At 41.4% G+C, this 24,395-nt stretch overlaps 1 protein-coding gene across 3 annotated transcripts; it reads left to right on the top strand.

Annotated features, from left to right (window-relative positions):
- The first annotated feature begins 701 nt into the window (after window positions 1–701).
- nt5c2b (5'-nucleotidase, cytosolic IIb) lies at window positions 702–23,285 on the top strand. Of its 3 annotated transcripts, XM_079159394.1 has the most exons (18): window positions 702–895; window positions 3,803–3,922; window positions 8,425–8,498; window positions 14,261–14,378; window positions 14,663–14,758; window positions 14,915–15,006; window positions 15,158–15,215; window positions 15,817–15,910; window positions 16,608–16,661; window positions 16,832–16,915; window positions 17,043–17,084; window positions 17,190–17,297; window positions 18,440–18,506; window positions 18,622–18,792; window positions 19,213–19,264; window positions 19,597–19,657; window positions 19,875–20,051; window positions 20,326–23,285. In XM_079159394.1, exons 2-18 carry the CDS (start codon window positions 3,822–3,824, stop codon window positions 20,557–20,559), a joined length of 1,683 nt encoding a protein of 560 aa, XP_079015520.1. In that variant the 5' UTR covers window positions 702–895; window positions 3,803–3,821; the 3' UTR covers window positions 20,560–23,285. The 3 variants fall into 3 exon arrangements, with proteins under 3 accessions (XP_079015520.1, XP_079015521.1, XP_079015522.1); XM_079159395.1 differs by lacking the exons at window positions 702–895; window positions 3,803–3,922 and adding an exon at window positions 6,759–6,881; XM_079159396.1 differs by lacking the exons at window positions 702–895; window positions 3,803–3,922; window positions 8,425–8,498; ... (1 more) ...; window positions 14,663–14,758; window positions 14,915–15,006 and having other exon boundaries at window positions 15,017–15,215; window positions 15,655–15,910.
- Window positions 23,286–24,395: the final 1,110 nt, after the last annotated feature.

Genomic DNA, 24,395 nt, shown 5'->3' with positions numbered 1-24,395 from the left:
TCTGAATCATCCTCAGATGTATCTGGTGACCCTCTGGAGGGGGCCTGACCCCCGGTTTAGTAACCAGAGGAATAAACTATCTAAAGTAGACAAACAGCTCCACCTCGACCAGCTAGTAAAATGCTACATATGCATTATTGCAACACTATAATGTCACATTTGAAAATATATCAGTCTTGGGTGCATTTTTCCTGGAGAACGAGAATTTATACTTTCAATATGAATGCGGGCCTTTTGTTTACACTGTCGTGTTGCCAATTTATACTTCAGTAAAGGATCTGAGTGTTTCTTCCACCGCTGATGATATCAATCACAGAATACAAGTGTCTTATCTGCACCTGAACAGACAACTTATCTTGATTTGTTTGTGCTTTCTTGTGTTGTTTTAGTTGAGTTGAATAAATACCTGTGAGGAGCTTGTAACAGGATTTTAACTTGAGTGAAGCACAGAAGTGGCCTACTCTTTGCAATGCTGCAGGCCCATTATAAGCAAATGAACTTTTGCATCAAGATAAATAGATGCAATCCTTCTGAGGTGTACTCTACTGATAACGGATGCGGGACCGTGGTGTCACGTTTCTGTGCCACGACGACACGTAGTCCCGCCTCCTGCTGATAGTCCGATAAACCCCGCCCCCTGAACGTCTCATAACAACAGCTGTTAGCACAGAGAGAGAGAGAGAGAGAGAGAGAGAGAGAGAGAGAGAGAGAGAGAGAGAGAGACAGACAGACAGCAAAGAGCAGGCACAGCAGGAACACTCGTCTGCTGCCTGGCTTTACAGTGAAGACAGAAAGAAGAAACCACACATCAACGATTCATCTCCGACTTTTACTCCGCTCAAGGCGCATGCTCAGACTAACTGACGGTGCAGTTGTTTTATTCAGGAACTCAGAGGTGAGTACAGTAATGCCAGTCACGGCGAAACGCAGCGAAATCTGCCCCGAGACTTTGTTGCTTTTGCATCAAAGCGAGCTAACGCGTTAGCTTTGTCCGGGATCACTGCCGCTCGTCCTTCTCGGCAAATGTCAGACTAGAAGAGCAGCACAGAGGCTGTCGGAGCGGACTGTTAGCTAGCTTTTGCACTTCGGCAAGTCGCGGGACGTTGTTTGGTACGTTAACCGTTCGTTGCTGTTAGCTTTATCATGACACTTTTACGGTAAGTTAGCTTAAGCTAATATCTCAGCGTTCACCGCTTGTTTCGCAGAGTAGCCCTACATATTTACACAGCCAAAGGTGATGCTGAAACGTAAATGGCATCCCCCCCCCCAAAAAAAAAACGAGTGTCAGTTAACGTTCCGTGTGACGTTAGCATTGTTTGAGATACACGTCGACTCCAGTCTCTCAACACCGACTCGAGGAAACAAAGCCTGTCACAAGTTATGTTTCCAGTTGTGAGTCTTTCTCTCCCTCTGAGCCCAGTGGACCCAGGTCATACTTTTTGTGGACCCAAGGTGTCGTAAAGACATGAACATAATAAACATGCATTAGAATGACAATCTGGTAGAATATTAGAGTTCAGAATGTAAAACAAAACCCCCAGCATCTTTGGTTTACTCTCCCGCAAAGCTGTAATGTCAACGTTTGATGACAGTGTTTCGACACTCTAATGCAGTTTGTGGACAGTTGGCCTCATTTGCATCTGTGCTGGCACCGAGAAGGAGAGAGCTGACCTCCTCTGCCTTACCTTCCTGCAGCCCAGTCTCTCCAGTGACAGGAGGAAGATAGAGTGTCAGCATGGCAGAAAATAAACCCTACAAGGCTTTACATTCCACTGGGGCAGGAATTTACAAGGCTTTCCAAGGATTGTTGTTTTTCTTCTATGGGCTTGCCTATTTGGGCTAAGCCTGTCCCGTTGATAACTGGTGCGTTAACTTCATCGGGTTACTTACGTAACTATAACCTACTTGTTAATGACTCCATGTTTAACTCTCTCTTGTGAGTCAGACAAGATGTGTTTGTACCAGGCTGCACTACCGTTGCATTAGACAGACAATATTTTGCTTTGTGAACCCAGTGGCCCCACTGGTGTCCTCCATGACCCATCCTCCGCTCCCCCACCATGACCTCTACACACACACACACACACACACACACACACACACACATATATATAACATATTTTTTTTAGTGTAGCTGCTGATTGCATTGATGCAGGAACATCTTTCACAGGTGGAAGGAAGTACCACAATTGGCACAAATACTCCTTTGGGATTGTTCATCTCATAAAATACATTAGTCACCCAATCAAATGACCGCTGGGTGGTGGCGATGCTATTGCACAAGAGTTCAAGAGACAGCAACAGTATATGTGCAAAGTACAACTCAAGATAAGGACAAGAAGACTGCATGACAAACCTAAAAATGCATGCGACGAGGTTTCTGATGTTTTCAGCTAGTAACTACCAACAACAGATGATGCTGACATGAACATTTTGGAAACCTTTGTGGTCATGGTGTGTGACAGGTCCAGTACAGCTGATGGTGCAAGTCATCCTTCCTACTCGAGCTGCTCTATTCCAGCAAGTAAAGCGTGCTGCCTACCAGGCCAAGATACATTTCAATCACGAGAGACAAGTCAATGAGAGGTAGTTGACGTTTATTATGACAGATGATGCGTTAATGAGTTAGACAGAAATTCTTCGGCGCTTGAACTCGACGGGGAGGTTTGTGATCGAGTGGTGACAATATAAATCCAGACACTGGTGGTGGTGGCTGGAGATGCTGGAGATGCTGGAGATGCTGGAGATGCTGGAGATGCTGGAGATGCTGGAGATGCTGAATCTGGATGGTGCTGGGGAGGAGGAGGGTTGCAGCTGGACAACTAGAGGCCGGGATGCAGCACATTTAAAAAGAGGCGGCAGCAATCTGATAGGCTAACGATGAGGGAGGGATGCTGCGCTATTGGCTGGGGGCGCCCAGCTGTTAAACAGCTGACAGCGTTTATGAGGCTTCTGACAGTGACAGCGGAAATTGAGAATGTGCCGCTAGAGTGCGGAAGTTGTATTAGAGAGAGAGAGAGAGGACTACAAGCCCAAGTGTGCAAGGATAGTCTTCCTGACTGATCTTCATATGGGTTAAATCAATACTTTTGAACTTTGAACAATACTTTCAACCAGAAGCACAACGTCCTGCTGACTGAGGATGGATCAGTCCAGGTGATCTGTGGCAGATCTCCTGGACTGGTCTCCCTCCTATTGCAAAGAGTTGCAAACAACTGACCAAGTGTGGACGCCTTGGAAGGTGCAAATGCTACCACTTTGGTCTGCCTTGCACAGCACTGTGTATCTGCAGATGTGAAGATTAGGCTCCTGTTTCAACCCAGAGCATAGATTAGTTGATTATACATTTACTAGAATGTTCCTCTTATTCAGGTTACACATGTCTTCAATGTGAAACATGCACATTGATCCTAAAGTGCTCAGGTTACACATTACTGCATTTTACATGTTTTATGTAACGCAGTACAAATAGTAACCAAAGGATCATATTCATTTTGTACATCATTTCTAATATATATAATGTTGTGTTTGTGCATTGTTGACATTACTTTAAAAAGTATTTTGAGTAAATGGCAGACAGAGATATCAAAACATATTTATATTTAATGGGATTTTTTTTCACTCAAAAGCAAATCTTTCCAGATTTTTTTTTTAGCTTATCTGTTTTGCTATTTGTGAAGCCAAGTCCACTAAAGTTCGCTTGTATTCAGTAAACATTTATCTGAAGTGATAGTATTTGGTTGTGTTTGTGTTTGACCATTAAAATGAGCCCCTCCATATGTGTTGCTTTCCTTCTCCCCAGACACTGAACGGTTTTAAAGATGACCACTTCATGGAGTGACAGACTGCAGAACTTCGCAGACTTACCCGCCAACATGGACGGCGTGTCAATGAAAAAATACAGAAGAGAGCCATACCATAGGTAATCTGAATATCTGAAACTACATCTACAAAACGTCTGGAGTGTTTTTTGTCATAAATTGAGCAGCTAGAAATAATAATTGACCCTTCTGTTGTGCTATGAATATATATTACAGTGAAACTCAACTACTGTTGGTGGGCAAAATAACTAACCCAAAGACTTTTACTTTGAAGAAATGTACAGTTACAAAGTCAGTTGGTCACACTTGAATGGTGAATTGGTCACAACAGGAACATGTATTTTACAACAATATCATAATCAATACAACAAATGCCTAATGTGAACAAGCATAAAGAATACCTTGTGGAAGTTAAAACTTAGATGGTTATTCAGACGCAGAACAAAATAGCTGCTGAACATCAAACTCCAGCTTCAAAGACCGACCATCTCATTTCCATGTAGAAATATACATAGATTATAAATCTCTTTTTCCATCCATTTAGCAACTTCATCGTGACCATATTTACCCAGACTTCTGAAGAATATATAATCCATACTCATGTTGACTCAGATGTACTGTGCATGGCCAAACGGAGGCATTCGCTGTTCATTCCCCTGAGCGAATCATCACACACGTTCAGAAACGTATTGCTTAGCAGTAAAACTGCCATTAAGACCAGAGTATGCACAGCTGCCCTCACATTACAGAAAGTTTCTCCTCGTCATGTCCACCGTTTCTTTTCTGTCTTACACACTACTTGTCACTAAGTAGAGCAGACGTCTCACTGGGTCATGCCACTTGGGTTTGTGAGGTTGACTGGTTCATACACTGTACAGTTAGTCGATTGTGTTTTTGGGGTGTGTTTTTCTTACTCATGTGCAAAATTCCTCTCGTGGCAAAAGGTCAGCGGACTGCTCAGGTCCCGGGTGTGAGTGAATGAATACAAAGCTTGTAGTTGGCTTGAAGGCCAAGCGATACCCTCCATGTTTATTGGATCTCAAACTAAAGTGTTTAGACACTTGGTTGTTCTAACAACTCGCACAATAGCAGAGTCTTTCCATAGACTTCTTTGTTCCTGTACCTGTTGACTGCAAACGCCCTGTAGACATCCTGGCTGAAAGGCTCATGTAATGAGGCCTTTAGTAATAAAACGTGTGTTTCAATGTTTAACGCGGCTTAAGATGTGCATGTCCACTGGGTACTGCTGTTCTTTCACACCGCTCTGTAATACGCAATACTCGCAGGGTTTGCGAAACTGTCACTCATCTGTTAGCTGCGTGTGTGCTGACATAAACCACCCAGCCCGTGATCTCCACACACACACACACACACACACACACACACACACACACACACACACACACACACACACACACACACACACACACACACACACACACACACACATACACTCCAGATACTCTCATGCAAACAATCACACGTGCAAAGATAACAACGGTACAAAGGTGGTGTTGAGCTCGCTAAGACTATGCTTGTGACAGTAGTATAAGGCTGCTTGATCTGCTCAGTCGTTCTTGTGAAATGTAAGAGGCCATTGAAGGGGGGGGGGGGGGGGGACATTATGTTTATCTCACAGACAGACAGAGATCATTCCTTCAAAGTAAGAGCTCAGCTAAAACAATGCAGCTGCGTATCGCATAGCAGAGGGCTGACGACTCTGCCCGGCACAGAAGAACTTTCTATCTCCGGGACTCGCATCACTGTCTACGTGAGATTAGAGAGAGCAGCGGAAAAAATCTGTCGCACAGCTGCGCTCAGATTGGAGTGTGAGTCGTTGAGGGATTCTGTTGTGGCCTGTGTGGGATATTTGAGGCAATAGTGTTGTCAACAGGACCAAAGTCAAGGCGGACTCTGGTGATTAAGTCACCCCACCCTTTGTGAATATGGGCGAGTTTAGGAGAGGCATAATCTCCCCTACGTTATGATTTATGAATGTGCTTTACTCACTTGTCCCAGCAAGGGGTCACATGTGAAATGACAACAGCTCAACAAAATAGAAGTGATTTTAGATTTAAATCCCTCTCTTTAGTTAATGAGGCTTCCAAGAAAGTCGTATCAACAGATGTTATTAAAGGGTTAGGTAAGTAGTTTGTCAGCGCAGAGAAATAGTGACAGAAGCAGTGCATTTGTTTTTATTGAGGCGTATCTATATTCTAGTCTATGGAAGTAGCATAAGGCCGTAATAATGATCTTATAAGCAACTGAATACCTTCATAAATAATCAGTACTGAATACCTATTGATAACTTTTACATATGTCAATATTCAAGTTTTGCCATTTCAAAAAATAGATTAAAAAAAATTCAGATTCAAGTGTTTTAGGTTTAAAGTCATCTGAACTTGATTTTTTTTTTGATCATATGACTGAATTTCTGTCTGAATTTGATCAGTTTGAGCAATTTAAGTTTTAGACTTAACTTGAAGCAAGAAGATGAAAAAATGCCTAATTGAATTTGAGCAACTTGAACACTTGTGAGTTAAAAAAGTAAGAAAAAAAAAAAGGGTTGCTTTAAAATGAATGCCATTGAAACGATGTGTCAATGATAACATTTTCAATCGGGTCTTCAGTATAATAAAAGGTGCTCCTGTGAGAGAGAGAAGTGATTCTCCCAGTGTTTACTTGTCTCAGTGTGGTTAGCAGCTGTGGGCCACGGGCTTACTTGATTGTTCTGGATGTCTTTGAGGGCCCACAAACATCATGCTGCACAACAACAACCCTCACTGACAACACGCAACAACAGAGAATGACACGGAATGGCCACAATCATTTTTGCAACAAGTCAGAAAATGTCTGAATGGCAAGAAAGCAAAGAGAGAGAGAGAGAGAGGGAGAGATGAGGAGGGGGGGGGGGCATTGTTTGTGGCTGCCCTGTGTAGCTGGAGCAGGTCAGACCAACGGAGAGTCAAACTGAGGTTTAATTTCACACAGAATGCATCACCAGACGTCTGCTGGACTAACATCTAAATGGGAACTTGTTCACTATGGATCTGCTGCCAGGTATTTCACAACTGATTTACAGATCGGTGAAGATGTCACAGATTACTGAGAAGATAAGTTGCTTATCGCAGTAATGTGCTTGGCAAGAGTAACGTAGCCTGGTTTTTTTATTTCAGTGTGACGTATTTGATTTCCCTTTTTAGCCAATTTACATCTCATTTCTAGCATTTTTAAATATTGGCTCGTGTGTAAATATCTAGGAACAGATGCTGAAGATAAGACATGTAGGTCAGAGTCAGAGTAAATCTTCTCTGTGGAAGTCCTGTCAAACGGGCCAAGTAAACATCGTCTGTCACTGTGTCCTGATTGATTTATTAGCACAGTAAAGCTGCGTGTTTCCTGGAAGATTGACACGCTCTGAGCTGAATCCGTCACGTTTCGCAATCCCCTGGTTTAGCGTTTTTGTAAACTTCCTGTGGTTTTAGCAGCCACTGGACTCGGGGCATGTGGTTTTAGATTACTCAACAGTTTTGTTTTTTTGTTGCCCATTTTAGTGCTGCGCAGTTGTGTAATTATATGCTGCAACTTCTGTAGTTTCTGACACGTGATTAATTGAAGCAATTTATTTTGAATTGTATGTCGATATAATAATTTATGTCCTTAATGTTTGTTTTGCATTTTATGTCTTGTGATATGTAGTTTTTAATTTTATGTTCCAATAATTTCAGATATTGTCACTACGGATGATCTTTGCTGTGATATCTATCATTGAGTTTTTCTTAGTCACTGAGAGTCACCTTTGAACAGCGTAACCTGCCTCCTGGTAACTCGTGTGGTAGTCTTCTCTATACCAGTAGGACTAAAGTTCATCTTTCTTTCATAGCTGCTGTTCATTTTAGAATTATTGCAAAACAAGATGACCACCCTTTGTGCTCAAGCAGCAACAAAAAAGAAAATGTTTTGGCATGTTGCCATTATTTAATTAAGACATAGGTTAAAAACTATCTGAACTACAAAGTTGATATAATGGATTCTAGATAATTAAATAATGCTCCACGTGGCGGCTCGTTGGGTTCATATGAGCTCAACTTGTGAAGCTGTTTGAGGATATTGAATTCCACAGTTTTATTTCGTCATTAGCAGAAAACTAATATGTTTTTGATGAAAACACTTTTACAATTTGTAAATTAGATTTTCACTACAAACACTAAACAAAAAGCATCTGGTGCATCAATGTATGTTACAATTCTAATGGTACTGTGATCAAAATGAAATGAACGTACTAACATAACGTGTGTGTGTGTGTGTGTGTGTGTGTGTGTGTGTGTGTGTGTGTGTGTGTGTGTGTGTGTGTGTGTGTGTGTGTGTGTGTGTGTGTGTGTGTGTGTGTGTGTGTGTGTGTGTGTGATTGACTAATTGAGTGGTAGCAGTATTTTAGTACTTTTTCGGGATACTGAATAGACTTATTATTTTCGCCCACAGTCTGGGTTATCGTAGGTCCATTCAGTTAGTGACACAGCTTCTTTTGAGTCTGACAGAATAAATGTTCATCTTGTTGTTGAATCTTTGAACTAAAACATTTCCCTCAACTTGTTTCCTCCAGGGTGTTTGTCAACAGAAGCTTGGCAATGGAGAAGATTAAATGCTTTGGCTTTGACATGGATTACACTTTAGCAGGTAAGTTGAATATAAATTGACCTAACTAATCATCACTGGTGCAGAAGCAAAACAGTTGCTTTATTTATTTTTTTTAATGTTTTTATTAAAGAAATAGGATAAGGGAAAAATGCTAATTATTTTCTGGTTGTTTACAGTCTCTTAAATGTGAGGATATAAATGCTTGTATCATTTTCTTGTTAATTAAAAGAATATTCAGACTTTCAACTTTACAATTTGATACTTTGACATGCATTTGGCCATATTTCTAACATTTAGTAGCCTAAATAATTGAAACCGAAAAGACAAACGATACATCAATAATTAATACAACCAGTAGGTTCGTTCCTGTACTATACTTTTAAATGTTTGGTACGCAGTTGGAAGTCGGCCAGAGGGGTTGCATAGCGGGTCCTCAGTTTACATGGCGTGTCCTTCCTGTGGTCGTATTAATAATGTAGACTAGTCCAAAGTGTCACTTGATAGCCCAGATTGATGAAAAAGGTTTAGGTATGCATTAAATGTATTCATGCAAGTCAATCCAAAAAGATGCATTGTTAAAATAAGAGAAGACAAAAGCATTTTGATAATGCCAGCGTACATTTTGAGGGTTGAGGGGTTTTCTGATTTGTCACCTTTTGGATTTTGTGGAAAACACATTTCCAGTTATTTCCCCTTGTGTGTTTTGCGTGGATGTTAAAGTCTACAGTAACCCCCCACACACACACACACACACACACACACACACACACACACACACACACACACACACACACACACACACACACACACACACACACACACACACACACAGAACTCCAGGTTGTTGACCACACTACGTTATTTAGGCCAATGCCGGTAACTCCTTGAGCCCACTGAAACATCGCCCGGTTCACAAAGTCCATTGTTTAGAGATGTTCTTTTTCCTACTGACCTGTTGCCGGGCCAAAAATAATCTGTATTTTTCATGCCACGTTGCTCTGTGACTCAGCTCCAGGTTTTGGTCTCTATAAATAAATGCTCCCTGCCTTTGTAAAGCAGGTCACGTTTGTTTGTGGAGTTCACCAGCGATGGCTCCCTTGAGGACGGGGATCACTCGTAGTCCCTCTCTGGCTCCGTACCCCGATCCCCCGTTCAGGGCGCACACGCTCAGCTGTTGACATGACTCTTTATGGGCGCTCATAACCAAGTGTTAATGTTTACTGGGAGCTCAGCTATCGTGTATCTTTTTGGAGGGTGTTCAGGGTTTGATCACTGAGGTACTCCATCAACTCCGGGGAGCTGGTGGTGTCACAGAATGACTGCTGCTTAACCACAGCACCCTGGCTGACTGCAGTGTTTGTTCTTAGGGGGTGTTAACAGCAGGTCAACTGTGCAAAGTGCTTCACTTTCTGGATGAAACCGCCATTTTTAGATGTTGACAGAGCTTCCACAAAGAATGGAAATATGCAGAAAACAAATTATTTTGTGTGAGTTGTGTGAGAAAAACATAGCATGGTTTCTGAAACATTGATATGTGATATTGATATTACATATGTCATGTTGGACAGTTTGTGCAGTTTGTTGCACTTTCTGTCATTTTTTCATATCATGACGGTATGTTAAAACAAAATAAAAGTATTAATCTTATTAAACATTAACATTTAGAGCAATGTTTGTCTCCCACCTTATCAAGTGCAGGAGGTAAAGCTTGATATCTTTTCCCAAGACGCTGTTAGTTGCTCCTGTTGGTTCATCATGCTGTGATGCACTTTACTAAAAAAAAAAAAGTATCTCTATTTATCACCCACATGTATAAAGATCAACGGTTGCAAACTATCGCAGTGCATGCATACACATCGCACATTTTGTAATATACTGTGAACTAAATCCACGTTGTATTATTACAACGTTGCTTCAGCTATTCTTTGCCTGCAGAAAATGTTGCTCAAACACACAATTTAGCCCAGATTGCGTTGAGAGCTGCACAGAGTTTTTGTCCTCGTTTTCCAACAGACGTTTGGCTGGAATGTAGGTCCTCGAGGCTGTGCTCAAGTTTTTCTCCTTGTGCCACAATTTGTTTGACGGTGTTATAAATCTGTGACAAAGGCCTACATTTGCATATTGGTGTCCACAGATAAATTAAGACGCTGAAGGAGTTTCTAATATAGATTGATATGTGACATGATTCAGATAAAGTCTCTGTGTGGGGCACTTTATAGGATTTGGGGGTCTATTAGTAGAAGGGGGCCGGTTGTTGTGTGTGTGTGTGTGTGTGTGTGTGTGTGTGTGTGTGTGTGTGTGTGTGTGTGTGTGTGTGTGTGTGTGTGTGTGTGTGTGTGTGTGTGTGTGTGTGTGTGTGTGTGTGTGTGTGTGTGTGTGTGTGTGTGTGTGTGTGTGTGTGTGTGTGGTACATTACATTGAGGCCTAACACACACACTTCAGCAAATGGAGCAGGGGGGGGTATAATTAACTAGCAACAATCTCATCAGCGACTCAAGGTAACGGATCCCTGAAGCTAAGGCCGCTTCTCGCCCCAATTGTGTGTGTGTGTGTGTGTGTGCGTGCATACTGACAGCGTGAGAAATGTGAGAAGGGGTCGGCTTACAGCAGGGGAGCAAGGACCCCTATAAAGCAGAAATGCAGGAGTCAAGGACACTGCACGCAACAATAACACAACTTCCGGTCTGCACACCAATGCTGTCACCCTAACCCTTTAATAACATCTGTTGATACGACTTTCTTGGAAACCTCATTAACTAAAATATGCAGCTTTCTCCATGTCTGTAGCTTCCAGTGTGGAAACATAAATCAGTCCAGACTGCTGCCGAAGCCTTTAAACACGTGAAGCAGTGAGTGGCGTCTGGAAGTACGTTTGAATGAGATACACTGCAGGCAGTTGGTGTCATGTACTTAGTTTTTCAAGTTATAGAAGTTAAATGGTTTCAGTGTCTTTAAAGTCGTAAAAATCGGCTTAAGCGATTTGTGATTGTGGTCGGTGTTTGAAGGAGTTTTGGTTTTGTCACATGAGGTTTTCTGTATTTGTGTTTCTGTCGGTGCTCCTCTCACTGGTCTGAAGGGAGCGGGACTCAGGTGGAGAAATACGATGTCATGTTTTTCTCTGCACCAATCAGAGTTTGCGACATTTTAATAAAAAAATATATTTGATGAATTTTTGAGTTTTAAACTCTTAATCAATAACAACTTTAGATACAAGCCCCATACTTTACCTTTTTGTTTGATGCTTGACACCAAGTTTTGTGGTGCTTTTCATGTCATTTGAACTGTTTCACAATTAGCGATAATTAGTAATATTTAATTTTATAGAGAAATACCTTTCAGGGGCCTTAATGGGCCAATAAAACAAGACAATTATTATGTAACAAAACAACTTCCTGATCCTTAATGACAGGTCTGACTCTCCTTTGCATAACCTAGATTGAGATGTGATTTTATTGAGTACCACACCAAGGTCAACACGTGGGCCGAGCCGCCCGGTGAACTAAAGAGAGAGAGAGAGAGTGATGATAGCAAAGGTGACGGAGGGGAAACGGCTCCTAGAATAGGTTTCTTTGTAGCGCCTACAACAAGTAGAGATGGAATGAATGAAGCGTTGAGATAAGAACCACTAACAATAAGTTGATCATGGGCAATTTTCACTATCAGGGTTTAATCCTGAATATTGTCACATGTCTAGCTCACTATCATAGAGAAGTGAAAAATAATAGTAATCATTTATTTACTAAGGAAATTATGAAATATGATCACCTTATTTCAGATTGTTTGACTTTTTGTCTTATCTGTGATGTAATACAAATGTGCATCTAAACTAAATGTAAGCTAAAGTGATTCCACTATGTTTCAGTTCCATTTTAAGAGTAATAATATTTTGAATCGCAATTGATTTTGAAGATAACCGTGAAATTAAATGTGTCTATCGTCCCATGCCCAACAACAAGTGAGGGACGAGGAGGAGGAGGAGGAGGAGGAGGAGGAGGAGAGGCAATTAAGTCGGTGTGTGCTACTGCTCCCGGCACGGGGCCCAAACCTTCAGTTTGCTGGGAGACCACAGTGGGGGGGGGGGGGGGGTGTACGTGATTATAATGCAGAAACAGGCTCAGGCTTGCAGAGTAAGGGTGTCAACTAAAGAACAAAGCTCAAGATTTTCCCATCACTCTATGCATACTCATTAGGCTTCTGTGTGCAACCCAGCATTGGACACAAGTTCACACTCACACATTCTACAGAGTGAGACACGGATGTTTTCCTGTTTGTCGTCCCCCCCCCCCCCCCCCCCCCCCCCCCCCACTAACTGTCCTCTATACCAGCATCATCAGCCAGTATGTCTTCCGTCTCCAGGGGGCCTCCCCCCCCGCCCAGTGGGAGTGTAGACACCAGCGCATTCTTCCATCGTATTTATAACATCTGACATGTTCTTTTCCCAGTGTCGCATAGCTTTTCAATCCTCTCCCAGCCTATTCTGAGCCCAGCATCTATCTGAGTTTTGATTTCCAGAGCCCTCCCCTGCCTTGGTGTTTTTGGTAAATATCTGGCTCCGGGCCTTGTCATCGGTCTCAGCAGGACTCATTAGAGCTGCTGCTGAAGGTTGAGTGACTTTTCATTTTCACGCCTGATCCTGTTTCTTTGTGGATTTGCGTACAGAACACAGAGGTCCTTGTTGATAGCGAGGAGAGAGCAGGACAGTGTGTGTGTGTGTGTGTGTGTGTGTGTGTGTGTATGGGGGGGGGGGTACTGGAGAGTGAGAACATGTCAAATTACTGGAGCAACAGCACAGACTCTAGTGGACGAGGTCGCCTTAGAGAAGTCTCATGTACGTGTTGGGCTCCACTGGCTGTATGTCACCTCTAATGAAACGCTGTTCGCTGTGTACAGCGTCAACAACAGGTCATGTTCCTCAACTGTATACATAATACAGTAGTTTATGTAAATTGTACTTGTATGCCACATGCTGTACAAGCTCTCCGGTCAGCCAGATGCCACTTCAATAGCTGCTGATAATTGTTGTTTTAAGCAGGCAGAGTTCCACAGAGCAAGACAATGTGTCACAGTGAACTTACAACAAATGTCTCCAGATAAAGTACTTCATTTTTCATATATAAAAACACTAAAACAAATCAATATATGGTATTGAAACGTACAGTATATATATATATATATATACTGTACGTTTCAATACCATATTTAAATCCGCTTAATGTCTTTTTGAGAAAACAAACAAAGATGTTCAGTTTAGGGCTTCATCTTACAATCATTTTCATTATCGATTAATATGTTGTTGGGTTGCATCTCATTGTGTTGGCCTTAAAATATCAGAACATTGTGGAAGGTGAGGTCTTCAAATAGTTTGTTTTGTCCGTCCAACAGTCCAAAATCTAAATATATTGATATGATAATGACTTAATACAGAGAAAAGATGAAAAAAACTCACTTTTAAATGACTGAAATCAGAGAGTATTTGGCATTTTTGCTTAATCAATGACGTGCATAATTATTAGACTATCAAATGTGTTCATGTGATTCATTGTCTGACGATCATCTAATTTATGAATCAACGAACTGTCTGTTGTAATTTACTAACACTGGCTAATGATGAAGCAGAATTACCGGCTCATTAAGCCTGGACTTTAACGATTCCATAACTTGTACATGGCATTGCACAATAGTTTTTAAAAGTCGACGCCAAAGATTACACACCAAACTGGACTGTGGCACCACGTGTACTGTGACCTTCTATTGGGGGTCATTTTAGTAAAACTGTCCGTACATTTGTGTTTAATTTCTAGTGTACAAGTCTCCAGAGTACGAGTCACTAGGTTTTGAGCTTACAGTGGAGCGCCTGGTTTCAATCGGTTACCCCCAGGAGCTGCTCAGCTTCGTCTACGACCCATCGTTCCCCACCAGGTCAGACCAATCCAACCCCACCACACAGACCTCATGACGATGCTGCTTTAATTGCCTCAGCTTTTATCATTTTGAATCCCTTTTAACAAGCTAACCTCAGTGGATGTAGCTAGGATATCAAGCTGAGCTAAGGGAGCCTGTTCAAAGTTAATTTACACTCCAGGAAAATACCTCTGTCTGTCCTGCTGATAATAACTGTATGATAGCAGTTAAAACGCCAGATGTTCTGTTCAAGAGATGAGTATTGTAGACTTATACGAACATTTATTTCCTCTGACTTTCAGGGGCCTTGTGTTTGATACCATGTATGGAAACCTGTTGAAGGTTGACGCCTACGGTAACATCCTGGTCTGTGTCCATGGATTCAACTTCCTCCGAGGGTGAGTGTGTCCAACATCCCCCCCCCCCATCCTCTGAAAAAGATTGTAAATCATAACGCTGTATGTCAATCCTATATATTTGACACTGTCTACATTTGTGTGAGCACAAGAAAGAAGACCAATGAAGACTTAGTTTAGTCTTTTCTCTTTTCCCAGCCCTGAGATCCGTGAACGGTACCCAAACAAGTTCATCCAGAGAGATGACACAGAGCGCTTTTATATCCTTAACACACTCTTCAACCTGCCAGGTAAGGCCTCTGAGCACAGAGGGGAGCGCCATGGGACTGTTTAAGAGAAAGTAGACGAGCAAGAAGGAGCTTTATCCTGAATGAAGGCTGAACATTGCAGCAGGTCAAAGACCAGGTTGAATCGAGCTGCTCCGTTCTGTTTCCTTCACAGAGACCTACCTGTTTGCTTGCCTCGTGGACTTCTTCTCCAACTGTGACAGATACACAAGGTAAGGAACCGTTAGTAACACTATCCGTCATGCAGCAAGTTTCTGGGCACCGCATGGTGACACAAAGACAGTTGCAAGCCAAACTGGGTCAAGAGCAAGCCCTGCAGCATGGGAGGGTCCCGGTGTCTCTACTGCTAATCTGAGCTAATTGTTTTAAAATGAAAATCAAATGGGAGTTCAGTCAAAGAGACGATATGTTTTTGGTAACAATGATTTATTAATCTCTTCTACTAATTGTAGAAAAAGCATGAATTCTTATCATAATGACATATGGATGACAAATGTTGTCACTAACTATTTCGTGAGAATTACATCTCGATATAGCTGTACGGTAAAATGTTACTGTAAGGAGAGGTATTGACCTGTAAATTGGTAGAGAATGTAATCTGGAATGGCTGCATGTCCTTTGTCCTCTGAAACCTGGTTGTTGGTCTTTTAGGGGGAGATTGCTTTCCTGTTTGGCTGGGGACCCCTCCAACAAGGGAAGGCTATCCCATTTAAAAGCAAACAAAAAACAAATGTCATGTTTTTGAAAGCCTTCTGTAAAAATGTGGCCTGTCCGACGGCTGTGTACGTGTGTGTCTCTGCTCCGCTCCCCCAGCTGTGAATCCGGCTTCAAAAATGGTGACCTCTTCATGTCCTATAAGAGCATGTTCCAGGACGTCCGCGACGCCGTTGACTGGGTCCACTTCAAGGTGAGACGCTGTTTGATGCTTGTGATTTCAGTTCTTGAGCTGACATGATGTGAGCTTAGCGCTCCACTTTCATTATGGGCATGAATAGGCTCAGTGCTGATGGCAATCCGGCCTTTTTAGATACGGATATTTCTTGTAAAAACAGCTAACATTCAGCTCGCTGTCACACCTGTAGTTTGGTTTATTTGGTCCGGATCCATTATCATGCATTTTTGCAAGAGCTTAAAGTTTGAAGTGATACGGGTCAACGGGTAATTGGACCGTTTCAGCGATGCATGGACCCAAAAGGGAAATCCAACTCTCCTTCTGTTTATTCATCTTCTCTGGTGTCACAAAGTGCTTGTGAAGAAATAACCGATTATGAGCATTAGTAGTCGAGAAGGCAACCGATCTTCTATATTCTTGTATTGAAATATTACAGGAATTGATTTAATAGCATATTAGCTTTTGTATCCTTTCTTAAACCACATACAGTGTCTACTGTCACAACATCGTGTGTTACGTCGGCTTTGCTTTCACAAAACAAACTAAATGCCACAAGTCCGCACATGTTTTGTGTGGACTTGTCACTTCTGACTGTTACTGGATGAAACGGGTCTTGATGCCTCTAACTTAAGAGGGCAGAACGTTGCAGACTGTAATTCATTTCAATCTGGATTTTCAGTGTTTAGTCTGACTCCCGTTTCTCACATTGCAGGGTACACTGAAGGTGAAGACGGTGGAGAACTTGGAGAAATATGTTGTGAGAGATGTAAGTAGTTGATAGTCATTGCTACAAGTGTACTGTGTTAGAAAACACACACACGCACACACACACACACACGCGCGCGGCACAGTGTCATACATACTCTGACAGGCTGGTTTGTTAAGATGCCTTAATAACCTTCAGTTTTGTTATTTCCTTTCTTCTTCTTCTACCAGGGGAAGCTTCCTCTTCTTCTCAGCAGAATGAACGAAGTAGCCAAGGTTTTCTTGGCTACCAACAGTGACTACAAATACACTGATGTGAGTACAGGCGAGCAGGTGTGAGACAAATGAAGATGAATTAACATTGAGATCCATTTCCTTGCCTTTCTGCCGGTCTGTGGGCAGCTGTGTTGACTCTAAACACTGCTGCGTTGTTTCCTCACAGAAAATCATGACCTACCTGTTTGACTTCCCCCATGGCCCGAAGGTAAAGAATAGCTTTCGTTTGATCACACTGGTTTCTACATGCAGGTGAAGGTGAAAGACCTGTTTTATGCTCACGTGTGTGACTGTATTGCTCGTTTGTGTCCAGCCTGGTTCCTCCCACCGGCCCTGGCAGTCCTACTTTGATCTGATCCTAGTGGATGCCAGGAAGCCGCTGTTCTTCGGAGAGGGAACGGTGCTCAGACAAGTCGACACGGTGAGCAGACGCTGAACACACAGCTGAGACAGAGAAGCTGTTATTAATTGGTTTACTGGATGTGAACACCGACATATCCAGACATGTTGCAGACCGGTTTGCATGTCAGCCTTTTTAAGCTAATGTGAAGAACCATTCAGAAGCTAAACACACAATAATACCAATAATATTTCTTCATCCCACAAATGTAATAATCCAATTATTATAATTACTCTGAAACATATAATAATCTAAATTTGATTGCCTGATATTCATGCATATTTCCCCAAATTCATAACTTGTTTCCTTACGTTGGACAATTAATTTGCTGATTGTGAAAACAAGCTGTGTTCTCAACTACTCGTAAAAATGTCTCTTGCCTAAGACAAGAGCAAAGATAAGAACACATTGTTGAATCCCAGAAATCAATGGTTAGTAACAAAATAAGAACAAATTGTAGTTACGAACAAAAATAAGAGGACATTTTTTTTCTCATATGGCTTCCTGCATGAGGCCCATTGTTTCATCTTTGGCAATAAATTGATCCTTTTTTGCGTGTGCGCTGTGCATCTATGCTTTGGGACTGTTTCTCTTGGCAAACACATCTGACACTACTTCTTGAAAAGTCTGAATTGAAGACTTGATTTCACATTTGTTTGTCTTGACAAATGGTTTAAATACACAATAAGCTGCACAGACAAAAGTAGACGACATATAGACTTTAAGGACTTCTGCTCTGATTCAGCTTCACTCAAAGTTCTATTCAGAGTGGGGAAGGCTGACTTGATTTAATATGGTAAAAGTGTTTTGTCTCAAATTCATGTATCACTCATTATGGGTCGTCTTTGTTTGCTATGACTGCAGGTCATTTTAGCTTAATTCTATTTAAAAACAGAACAAAAGTATGTGTTAAAAAGTAATCATAGCTGTTTATAGTTAGTTGATGGGTTCTAACATAATTACAGCTATTCTCTTTAAGCTAAACATTTGAATTGATGGACGGGGAACAACTAAAGAGTTAATAACTATGTGAGGAAAAGTAAACGTGTATGTACTGAATATAGCTTTCACGGTTTACCTAAGCTCAGCTGATGGCTCAGTGTTAAAATATACACTCATGTATGCATGTAAAAATAATCTGATGTATGTGTTCTTCTTTTCAGACGACAGGGCGTTTAAAGATCGGGACCTACACAGGACCTCTGCAGCATGGCATAGTCTACTCTGGTGGTAAGACTCGACTGTCCCTCAGTCATTCACTCTTTCACCGAGGGTTAAGTTGTGTGCAGCGGTTGTGATTAATAAGACGTTTCAGGTAATGAGCCGTCTCGTCATCCTTCTCTAGGTTCCTCCGACATTGTGTGCGACCTGCTGGGGGCCAAAGGGAAGGACATAGTCTACATCGGGGACCACATCTTTGGAGACATCCTCAAGTCCAAGAAACGTCAAGGCTGGAGGACGTTCCTGGTTATACCTGAGCTGGCCCAGGAGCTGCACGTGTGGACCGACAAGAGCTGTAAGTTGGTAGACAAACGCATAAACACAGGTAAAACATACGCAGTGACATGTCGTAATACTAGTGTGTGTGTGTGTGTGTGTGTGTGTGTGTGTGTGTGTGTGTGTGTGTGTGTGTGTGTGTGTGTGTACCTGCATTTCGACTTATTTCTTTACCAAGTACTGCCGTCCTAGTGGCATTATTAAACAGTCTCAACAGGGACAGCAGAAGCGATGTCAGACCTTTACTTTTCAGAAAAAGACACGAGTAGTACATAAGCTAAACGTGATAAAGGTCATATAATCAGTAGGTACAAAGTCAAAACGCTGACTCTGGATAGTCACATTCTCATAACGAGCTTTGTACAAGAGCTGACTAATGGTAGAACAATATGCACCGTAAATCTACGTGAGATTCACACATTTTTCCCGTGTTTTTCAGCGTTATTCGAGGAACTGCAGGGCCTGGACATTTTTTTGGCAGAACTCTACAAGTAAGAACTCCTTACTTTAGCCTCCCCTCCTTATATCCCACCTCCCTCCTCATCATGTCTCTTACATAGGTTCCGCTGCTCTTTGCTCTCTGCTGTAACAAGAGTGTGTTTGTAAGAGTAACAACAGGGTCAATAGGGTAAAGTCAAAGGGGTCTGCTCCCGCAGGCCTGTCTGATAACCGGGTTCACGGAAGTTATTTATAGCCGGACACAACTCTCTTTTGCGCCGCCTCTTTTGACACATCACCTTTCAGCAGACTAGATATCAATATCTCCCCCCCTCCCCCTCCACCTCCTACTGTCCTCATTGTCCTTCTCCCCGGCCTTCCTCAGACATCTGGACAGCAGCAGTAATGAAAGGCCAGACATCAGCACTATTCAAAGAAGAGTCAAGGTACGGCCTTAATCACCTCTGTTTCTATGACAGCAAGAGACCTGTCCGCATGCTTTTAACGCTGGCTGCCTGGAGACGGCCTAGTTACCAATGCCCATATTTAAAGTATGTTTGATACCGTTTATGTGTCTACTGTATGCAATGCGTTCTAGTGTTAGGACGGTAGATACTTTTGCAGGCTCCTCAGTGTCTTCTCGTCTCCTTCTTGTCTTTTTAGAAAGTAACACACGACATGGACATGTGCTACGGCATGATGGGTAGCCTTTTCCGCAGTGGCTCCAGGCAGACTTTGTTTGCCTCTCAAGTGATGCGTTACGCCGACTTGTACGCAGCCTCCTTCATCAACCTGCTGTACTACCCCTTCAGCTACCTCTTCAGAGCCGCACACGTACTGGTGAGTCACTGAATGCTGCATTACACCAAACGCCTTCAAAGGTTAGGGCCAATACCACTTATTTATTATACCGACACAGATATAGAAGTCTTGTCTTGTACTGTAGACATTTCTCTCTGGTTTTCATCCGAGGGAAATGAATAAAGAGTTGAGCATGCACCCTGACAAAAGCACTGTGCCTGGTCCTGCCGGTTAAATAAAGAGCAGACTCTTCCAGTAAGTGGGCTCGTGTTGCCAAGTTTCTTTTTCAAATTTGGTCCTCCCTCTTCCCCAGATGCCGCACGAGTCGACGGTGGAACACGCCCACGTGGACATCGACGCAGAGTCGCCACTGGCCACACGCAACCGCGCCCACTGCAGCGACTGCAAGGACCTGGATTGCAAACGCAACCAGCTGACCCGCTCCTTCAGCGAGATCAAACCTCCCAACCTGTTCCCCCAGACTCCCCAGGAGATCACTCACTGCCACGATGAGGATGATGATGAGGAAGAAGAGGAGGAGGAGTAATAAGCTGGACATGGAGAAAGAAAGTTTCTGCCTTCTCATGTTTCCCAGCAGAGTCAGGTAGTTATCTCTCAGAGTGAGGCAGGAAGGAAAAACATCTCCTGTGTGTGTGTGTGTGTCTCTGTCTGTGTATGCACACAAACACACACACACACACACACACACAGGAGATTTCTGAGGTAATAAAAAAGGACCAGTCCTCCAAAAGGACCGATCATATGAATCTCAGAAGACTGTATGCATGCTCGGTCCTCTAAAAGCCAACCTATGCTAGCTTCATTATAAAAAATTCATTCATTTAATTACATTTCTTTTATTATTTCCCCCGTCAGACAGACGGAACATTAGATAATGTTTTAAAATCTGACTTTTAGGACCTGCTGGTGGATTAAATAGATGCAGTCACATTTACACTGAAATCCATCAGAAGAGGGTCAGTGAAGTGTAGTTTTAATTGTAACAAACTAACCTTGCTGACATAGTATGCACATTATAATAAAACAAAAAGCACTGTTCAGTTACGGTGTCAAAAAAAAATGTACATACTGTATTAAAACACTTTTTTTATGCAACATGGGAACAACATTCAGTTTTTCATCTGTTTAGTTAAACGTTTGTCTGTTTTACTAGTTCTTTGTTCTAACTTGTATGTGAGGGTGTGTGTGTGTGTCTCACTCAGGGTGCAGCATCCTGAGTGACGGGATGTACTAAACTGAAGCACAAGCTGGTGTTAAACATACATGTTTGAAGTTAACACGTTGTGGTGCACGAGTGGCTCTTGAACTGATATTTTGTTACCGAGCAACAATGATGGCGGAGTACTGTAACCGTATTTTATGCCAATAGACTCTATGACAAACCTGAAGTACTGTAGTGTTTCTGGATTGGGTGAACGGTTTAACGCCATGAGCAGCTAACGTGCAGTATTTTATTTTTGCTCCGTTTATTAAGGAAGATGAAACTTGAGTATTTCATTTGACTATTTCAGAGGGTTTTATTTTGACGGGGGAGAGCAGCAGAGAGTGTGAAGTGATCGCTATCGAGTGTGTAACAGCAGTACGAAAATGGCCTCAGTATGTAAGGAAAAAAGGTGGATTTCTTTTTAGAATGTATGGTTAAAAAAAAAGCTCCGCTCATAGCTTCAGACTGTGATGAGCTCACTTTGATTATCTTTTTAGTTATGGGGCTTGATTGAGGTTTTTTTTATTTTATTTTTTTTATTTGCTCACCCTGACTTGTTGGCATCATCCAGCGGGGGAAACACCGTGTGCAGTAGTCTTCTGTTGGGCCTCTTAACACTGTGAAGTGACCATTTCGTTATAGTGCTGGTTCTAGCTCTGCTGGTTTAAAAAAAACAAAAGATATTATTTATTAAAAAGCTCAGCTAATCTGCTTCATCAGGACAGTGCGGGTGCGGCATGATTTAACCGACAGTACGTGTGTTTCCTATCCATCCGTTTTCAATTTGCAAACACAGGAATGGAAACGCCAGAAATTGGAAGAAATGTCAAAATATCCTGCACGAGTTGGAAAGCACTAGCAAAATAGGACAAAGTGAGCTGTGATAAGAAGCAGGTCACTTGTGGCCACTGAGATAAAAAAAACAAACGGATAAAAACATCAGATAATGAGGACACCGTAAACCATCACAAGCTTACATTTCGACATAAGTTTATAGTGAATGACGGTGTCTCACTGCATGCTCTTCTTCTGCAGTAGTTTAATGGCACCTGACTGGAGAATTAGAGCCACCAACTGTTCGAACCAACTCCTAATATTTGCAAAACAATTGTGAGTGGAAACGTGTATTAATCTGCATTTTCCTTCGCTTAACATTTTCACAAAATTTGTATGGAAACTTGGCCCACCAACTATCGTCAGATTTTCATTTATGTTGCTGAGTGCTGATCGGTAAACGAAAGAATGTGACATCACCTTTTCCAAATAGCCGCGCCGACTACAAACTAGTGCAAAGAGCCAACAGAAAAACAGACACTTAGATACCTCTCATGTGAAATAACTAAAAATGTTCAATCTTTATCAGAAGACAAATAGAAAAAGTAAGTTTTACCAGGTTTCACTGGCATGTCCATTTGTTCCATTTTAATACGTGTGTCCAAATGCATCAGTGTTACTATGCAGAACACTAAGAGAGCCGCCTGAATTTTATGTTATTGTTTTATTTCCCCTTTTAACCAAGCGCATCGTGTATGTTAACTTTCCTCACGTTTTTATATTTGGCCTTGAGCTGCTGTATCAGTCCTGTAAGTGTTGGACCGGCCCGCTGATTCAGGCCACAAAAGGGAAGAAACATGCCGTCTACTTTTTGCATCATTTTTGGTTTTGCTTGATGTGGTGAAAAGTGAACGTGTTTCACTCCGTGGTGTGAAAGCTTGTAGGACAGTAAGAAACACATTACAGCTGTTTGTCCTCTTTGATCATTGTCATTATCTTTTTCTTTTCTTTTTTTTTCAAAATTTGTTTTGTTTCTTGAACATGGAATAACTGGATATGCTACAGGAGGCAGCTGCTTAGCCAATAGGAAATTGTCTTTTCTTTGCATATTTTGCGTATGCATGTGAAAATAAGAATAATATCTGTTCTGCTAAGGTGGTGATGGTGGACTGTATCATTTTAAGGAAAATATTTTTTGACATGTGTCAATATAGTTTACACAGGGACAAAAAAATTACAAACCTGTAAAAAAAAAAAAAAAAAAAAGGGGGAAATGTGTATAGTAATATAGTAAGTACCGTAACAGATATGTTACATGTAATCAATACCATGGGTTATTTTTATTTTTCTAAGCTATTGTTTTTAAATGGTCTTGGTTTACAGAACTGTAAATAGACATTTCCATTTCCTTATCAATTTTTTCACAAATTTTCTTTCACTCAGAGTTTTCTTCTAACTAAAGCCTGTTGAACAGTTTATAGTGCTTTAGAATATTTGTATCCATTGTTGTGATGCTCCGAATGCATCCGCATTAACAACAAAAAATGTCACCTTTTTATTTTCCAATCGATAGTAATTCTTTGTTTTTATGCTTATCAATTCATGTTCTCCCGAACAGTGTTTTGTTTGTTTGATTCCAGAAAATATCCTACACACTGTACATTGAAGTAAATTACATAAAAATGTAGAATAAAGATAGTTTTTCATAATTTTCTTGTTGTTCATATCTTTCTACTTTGTTGGGCTGGATTAACTGCTTTGTAAATAATACATGTACCATTAAAACAGTGGTGGAATGTAACTAAGTACATTTACTCTACTGTACTAACACAGGATTTTGAGGTACTTGACCTTCAGTATTTCCATTTGTACTTCTACTACCATACTGTATATTTTGGAAGCCAATATTGTACATTACATAGTCTCCAGTTACTTTGCAGTATTGAAATTATTGTACAAAATATAAATTAATACATTATGTTGTATTTTTATGAATTTAGCTATACAGAGCATACAGAGCAAGGTAATTACCTCTTTACCAGCTGCAACATCATTGATGCTTACTAATGCATGGTATTATATTCCAGTCGTGTATATCATTTCATTAAGTATAATTTAGATTGCAGGACTTTTACTTCAGAGTATTTTTACCCGGGGGTATTGCTATTTTCACCTTAACATTAACTTTAACTTTTCAATATTAACATGGCAACTTGAATAAGTGTTGTTAATCAAGTGACTACAAAATAATTGCTTTGAACATTTTTAGAAACAGGAAGTCAATATGAGCTCATTTTGGCTCCAAGGTCTGGAGAAACAGTTGTAAAATGGCAAAACCGCCATGTTGCCCAAACAAAGACAATGTATAGTATGTAATATAATGT

Source organism: Pholis gunnellus, assembly GCF_910591455.1.
Source record: "Pholis gunnellus genome assembly, chromosome: 5".
Classification (NCBI taxonomy): Eukaryota; Metazoa; Chordata; class Actinopteri; order Perciformes; family Pholidae; genus Pholis; species Pholis gunnellus.
This window is presented reverse-complemented; position numbering and strand designations above follow the sequence as displayed.

What these genes read in the sequence shown, in the direction of transcription:
- nt5c2b (XM_079159394.1), top strand. Translation starts at nt 3,822, where the DNA reads ATGACCACTTCATGGAGTGACAGACTGCAGAACTTCGCAGACTTACCC. An exon ending in GACCCATCGTTCCCCACCAG is followed by an intron (nt 14,379 to 14,662) that starts GTCAGACCAATC and finishes TCTGACTTTCAG; the next exon opens with GGGCCTTGTGTTTGATACCA. An exon ending in CGTGTGGACCGACAAGAGCT is followed by an intron (nt 18,793 to 19,212) that starts GTAAGTTGGTAG and finishes CGTGTTTTTCAG; the next exon opens with CGTTATTCGAGGAACTGCAG.